General features: G+C 44.5%; 1 protein-coding gene across 2 annotated transcripts in view; it reads right to left on the bottom strand.

Annotated features, from left to right (window-relative positions):
- SLC5A1 (solute carrier family 5 member 1) overlaps positions 1-6,285 on the bottom strand; it is a 35,999-nt gene that overhangs the window by 4,351 nt on the left and 25,363 nt on the right. For both annotated transcript variants that reach the window (XM_017732240.1, XM_017732239.1), the window contains 6 exons: positions 3,918-4,023; positions 3,607-3,687; positions 3,032-3,252; positions 1,957-2,092; positions 1,085-1,192; positions 4-154 (listed from right to left, as the gene is read on the bottom strand). In XM_017732240.1, the coding sequence (XP_017587729.1) occupies positions 4-154; positions 1,085-1,192; positions 1,957-2,092; positions 3,032-3,252; positions 3,607-3,687; positions 3,918-4,023 (803 nt within the window). The remainder of the gene's footprint in view (positions 1-3; positions 155-1,084; positions 1,193-1,956; positions 2,093-3,031; positions 3,253-3,606; positions 3,688-3,917; positions 4,024-6,285) is intronic.

Below are 6,285 nucleotides of genomic sequence, written 5' to 3'. Positions count from 1 at the left end.
CCCCTGCCAGCCAGCATCAGCTCCTTCTCGGATGGCCGGCTCCGAAATTTGGTGTAAATGTCCATCGTGAACAAAGTACTGGCACTGTTAAAAATGGAAGTCAGGGAGCTCATAAGGGAGGCCAGCATGACTGACAGCATCAGACCGCGCAGACCTGAAACAAGAAGATGGGAATGAGGGTGAGCATTCCGTGGAGAGCCTCAGTACCTGGCACCAAGTGCTTCTCCGACCCTTTCCATCGGCCAGCTCTGAGCGTATCTGGCACATTTATGTGCCTGACGTAAAATCCTGCCTGACGTTCCCTTGCCGGGCAAGCAGGGCTTGGAAAAAGCTATTTAGAGCAGTGCCAGGGAAACTCTTGAGCTTTTAGCACATAGCTACTTCTTTAGTGAATGCTGCCTGATTAAATGCTGGAATAAAAAGAAAATAGTATGAAGCAGACTTTTCCCAACAGTTATAAAAATAATTCCTCTTGTTTGTGCTCACTTGCTTGTAGTATATTTGTAAACCAGGTATTTGCCAAAAACCCCAAGTTTTTTTACTGTCTAAAAACCAGAGTAAGACACTTTTCCAGGTGGTGTGGTCTGGTCACAGAGCATGGGGAAGTACTGCAGGATTTTAACAATCCTATGAACAGCAGTTATCATATGATGGGGCAGTACCAAAGCTATCAGGGAAGTGCCATGGTCTCTATAATAATAACCTGGCTTTTTTGCCTTATGAGCCAGCACCCACCTCCATGGGGTTGGCAGGAGGACCACAGGAATAGGCCTCCAGCTCAGACATCTGGCAAGGAGTCTTTTATAAATCATTGGCCAAGCAAGTTATTTTTTACCTTCACAAAAAGGGAGTTCATTTACCATTTCAACACTGAGTATTTGCCAGCTGAGAGCTGACACTGTCAGTGTGGAGCTATTCTGCACCCACAGCTAATACAGACAACCACTTTGGTTAATAGTACTTAATTCTAGCAAGAATTTTGGAACTAAAGATGGGTCTGGACTCCCTCTATCACTTGTTTTTACAGTCTGGCAGCTTCAGCTTTCCTAAAACAAAGAAACAACAAATACAGACAGTGTCTTACCCTTTGGCATGAGCTCCACTACCATTTTTGGATAAGCAATATTTGTACAGCCCACTGAGGTGCCACAGTAGTGCTGACAGACTTCAGGCACAACACAAGCCACCACATCTGAGGAGAGGATAATGAGACACTGAGACAAGGTCCTATAAACAACAGATTGCTCCCAAATTAATACAGCTTCTAGAATGTATCTCTGTGTTGAGCCACCGGATTGTTATGTTTGATTTCATCCTTGGTTTGCTGGAAGGGAGGAAGGTGATTCTAAGCCTTTTTCCCTCCTTTCCTCTCTAAAAGAATACTGACAGGTGCTGCAGGTCAAAAGAAAATCAGCAGTCATTTGTCAGACCAGGGCTGAACAACACAAGGAGAGCAAGTAGAAAAACAAGCAGAGGAACACAAAGCCCACTCGCTGCAGCCTGAACCTCTCTCCTCTGCCTGCTGCCAAACAGCCAAACTCTTGGCTGGTCAGGGAGATTGGGAGGGTGGCATTTCCCCACTCTGCCCTCAGGACTGCCCATGGCCCAAACCCTGCAGTCTGTGACTGATGGCCCTGTCCCTCCAATTGCCAGCAGAGTATCCATCCTGGACAGCATTTTCCACTCATTCAGTCAGAGTGGGGCTGTAACAAACAGACAGCTGGGGAGGGACACTGTGGCATTTCTTTCCCCGAAAACAGACAGCAATAGCATCAGCAGAAATCTGGGAACAGGGAAAACAGGAAGACCTGTGGCTTCTTACAGTGTAGTTAGCTGTAGGTGCCTGGACTATTTGGATGAGAAGATGACAGTCTAACAGATATTTTGGAAGGGACAGAGAGATTGGCAATGAAAGGCAGGCAGCAAGAACTTTGCATTTCTGTATCCATATCATACCTGTGTACAAAATACGGCTGATCATTCCAGGCATCACTATGATAAACATAGGCAAGAGTTTGAGGTACCCACACAAGATACAGCCAGCCTTCACATGGGACATGTTCTTGCCAGAGAGACATCTTTGGACAATAACCTGTCAATGAGACATGGCAGGTATAACATTTCTATGCTCACATCATGCCGTGTTCCAGATACAAGGTGCTTCTTAAGTTCTATGATAGCAAAAGAGCCTGTTTAGCATTTCTGCCCCTAGGAAAAATGAAAACTACATGAAAATCAAAGGATATGAATGAAATAAGTAAAGGAAAATATCACTTATCTGGTGTATATTTGAGAGGTAAGACTTCTCTCACAAGCAGTTTTTTAAGCAGACAGACTAAAAAGCTAAAAAGGAATAGAATATTTAACTGAGCAGTAAATACAGTTACATTGGGGGTTTTGTTAATTTGTTTAGAAATTGTGAGGATGATCTTTCTCACAATTCAGGATGCAGATGAATCACTTGTTAGAGACACATTCACATGTTGCAGGTGCAGAGGCACACTTTCCTTTTCTCATGTCAGTGTGATCTCTTGGGCAAACTGTACAGTAGGTTTTAGACAGAAGGATGATTGGGGAAGAGTCTCCAGGCTGAAAGACCAGACATATAAAGAACATCCCCCCAAGACTATGCAGACAAAGAGGAAAGCTGCATATATAGGAAACAAACTTGTCTTACTGAAAAGGGAATGGTACCTAGACCCAGTCTAACAAGAGTCATTTGTTGCATGGTTTCCTAAGTAAGTGTTCACAGCATGACCTCTCTGTGTTTTCACACATGGTCACACACAAAAAATGATAAAGGAGGCAGACACAGAATCTGCTGGGCACAGTTATGCAGGAAGATTTGAAAGAACACCCATTCCGTTTTCTTTCATGTGAGAGGTATCTAGAAACCAGGAACTGAAAAGTCACTGACCAGTCTTGAAATAACAGCCAGCTCTGTGGCCCAGCTTTGCATTACAGGGGAAGATCACACTGGACCCCAGAGTTCTGTGTTTGGCCTTTCCAAGGCATTTGGCTCCCACAGTACCTGATCCGTGCACCAGTACCACATGGCAAGGATGCTCAGGCCAAAGATGAGCCCTGGCCATGGCAGATCCCCGGTGACAGCGTCTCGGAAGATGTGAAAGGCATCCTTACGAGGAGTGTAGCACTCCGGATCCACCACGGTATTTCCATAGGATATGTTGGATGGAATCGCTTCCATGTACTTCTGCATGAAAGCCTCGTACCCTCCTACTTCAGCAAATGCTGAAAAATACAAAATAAAAGTAGTGATAAAGGATTTATTACTGAAATCTCAAATAGAGCTTGAGAGAATGAGAAGGGAAACCTCCTTAATGTGGACATAAAAATATTGTCATGGGATGCTGTTTATTACCTTACACATTCACTTGTGCTTAGGAGACAGAGTGACTCAGTGACTAAAGGGCTTTGGCAATATGCCTGACTTTTGGCAACATGCCTATTTTCTTCCCTGATAAATAGATATATGAGCTGAAACCTGCTGGTTAAGGTAACAGTTTCACTCTGCAGGATTCATTCCCATATCCACTCCAGGATTTGTGGCTGAACATTCCAGTTTAAGTCATCTGATTTACTTACCATATCCCATGAGAATAAAGGATCCCACTACCATGATGAATGTTTGTAAGGTGTCTGTGTAAATCACAGCTGCAAGGCCACCTGATGGCAGAGAAAAGTCAGGACAAATAAGTCAGCTCTGGGCAAATGTCTCTGTGGATATGCGCTGCTTTTTTTTTTTTTTCCTTTTCTCACCATCTCTGTTTTTCAAAGACCACTGTAAATAACCTCCCTTTCAAGTTTTCATTTCTCTCTTTTTCTGCACCTTCCGTCTTCTCTTTCTTCTGGTTCCCCCAGCTTCTTTGATTTATCAGACTGCTCTGCAAACTCACCTGTGATGGTGTAAAGAGCAGTAATAAAAAGCAGGATAATTATGGCCACATAAAGATTCAGCCCAATGGCCAGCTGGATAAATACAGCTCCAGAGAATATGTCGGCCTAGAAAAGAAAAAATGATAGGTTCAGCAATGTTTAGGTTCATGATGACATGTTACACTTCCATGATGAGGGCACTGAAATACACAACTCTGCCCCTTGTAGTACTACCCACACAAATCAAAAAGAAAAGAGAAGCCATTTTTGTGCCCTTGCCAATGTCCCCTCAGAGCTGCGGAGTTCTTAGTACCAGAGGTGTAACACTTCTCAGAGAATTTCCAGGCCTTTTTCAACAGGAGTGTTTTCTCTAGACAGTCACCTCACTGATCAGTGCTTAGGCACTGAGAGACAGATTCAAAACAAACTGCTTAAAACCGAGTGTGAGTTCCATTTGTGCAGGGCTGGACTGTGTGACACCTCTAAGACACAGCACAGTTCTCTTCCTTCAGTGCCACTCCACAAGCCTCTGTCCCTTTACTGCTCACATGTGGTGTAGCTCATCTTGCTGGTTCGGGACAAACAGTGTATTTGCATTAAAGGCAAACATCTTATATTATTTCTACCTTTAAGTTCCTGTTACAAGAATTGACAGCAGCTGGCTAACAGAGGAGACCTTTATTTAGCTCTTGCATAAGAAAGGAATTGTTCATGTTTCAGAGTAACACTGGGATATTAATCACATTAAATCAGTTCCTGATTTAGAGATAATTTGCATCAATGTCATTTATACAAGTTTGCAGTCAGAATCATCTGCCCCAGTGCACTTGTGATGCAGTACTATAAATTATGCTTTCATCCAGCTCATGGGGTCCTGTGCAGCCCACCCACCCTCCTCCCTTTATATCCACACCACCGGTCTGAGGGCTCTGCACAGGGGCTCCTATCCCCAGGTAACAGCAAGTCTCCATGGGATCACAAGCTGAAGCAAAGACACACAGCTCTGCCCGAGCCCTGGGCTAAAGCCATCCCTGCGGGGGCTCCAGGGGCCAGCCAGAGCCGGGGATCACAGCCCTGGCCCTGCTGCTGCCCTGGGGAGAGCAGGGCACACATCCCCACAGGGAGTGATGCAGCCTGGGAGCTGTGAGATTCCAGAGAGAAAAACCATCTTCATTCCAAACACTGAAACTAAGACTGTGGGGGCAGGACCTCACCCTGCTTCATGCTGAAGAACGAGGAAGAGGCCGGACTTCTGTGGCCCCAACTGCCCTGGCACGATACAGCAACTTCTGTGGATCAGAGTGTGAGTCACAACAGAGTATCCCACTCCCAAAACTCTGACTCTGGAGCAGATTTCTTACAGGCTTTAGTTTGGAACTGGGCACCAGGACCTTTAGCTCTTACCCCGGTGGCTGTCAGACCATATCCTTTGCCCCATCTCTCTATGGTAATTTCTTTCCTATCTTTTCACACCACTAGTCAGTCTATGTCCCAGAGCTTTCTTTTAATGTTCTTGGCTTTAGCTTAGCCTACCTTTCATTACATATTAATGGTCCTAAAATGATTCCCAGAAAGAAATGTAGTTAATTATTGAGCATTCTGAGCAATGTATTGGTTTCTTCAAATTGCTGAGTTACCTTCCAACTTCACTGCTCCTCCTTCCCAGTTAGATTATTGCCGTCCAATATTTCCTTGTTTCTCCATTTATACTGTTTTATGGACACTATTTAATCTTTATCACTCTTACTAGAGTGACTCATTCCTTTATGTTACAAGCTATCTCTACAAGGCATGGATCACAAAGGAGGAACTGGCCAGACCCATGACAGCTGTGGGCATCAGGGAAGGGGCACCTACTCTTTAACGTCTGCACTGTGCACTCCTAGGAGGAGGTTATCCTTCTCTTCCTCTTCCCCCTGGCAAGTCTATGCCCATAGATTTCCTATTGAAATTATGCACAATGAACAGAAAGAAAATGCTGTAACAGATTTAGAAGCTCCAGTTTACTATTTCTGATTTCTTCAAAACACAAGGTCTGATTTCAGACCTTAATTGCCTTTTGTCTTGTCATAACTTAGTCTATTGCTATCCATCAAGACTTTATTTTTACCAGACCATTTCCTTTGGCATAATGACCAGTATCATCAACACTGTGGCTAAAAAGCCTCTGCAAGCTGCTGTGGGCACTACTCACAGTGTGCTGCACACTTAGGGAGCAGGTACAGGTGAGGCCCCTGTATGACAGAAATCCTTTGGGCTCAAAGATCACGTGTCCTGATCCCAAGGATGAACTCCTTGCAGCATGTCCTTGTCTGTCAAGTGGCTGATTAGCCACAAAGCGAGGTAAGAAATCAACAAAACCCACAGAAAATGGGTTTCTGCAGGGGA

This window comes from Corvus brachyrhynchos, unplaced genomic scaffold (assembly GCF_000691975.1).
Source record: "Corvus brachyrhynchos isolate BGI_N302 unplaced genomic scaffold, ASM69197v1 scaffold864, whole genome shotgun sequence".
NCBI lineage: Eukaryota > Metazoa > Chordata > Aves > Passeriformes > Corvidae > Corvus > Corvus brachyrhynchos.
This window is presented reverse-complemented; position numbering and strand designations above follow the sequence as displayed.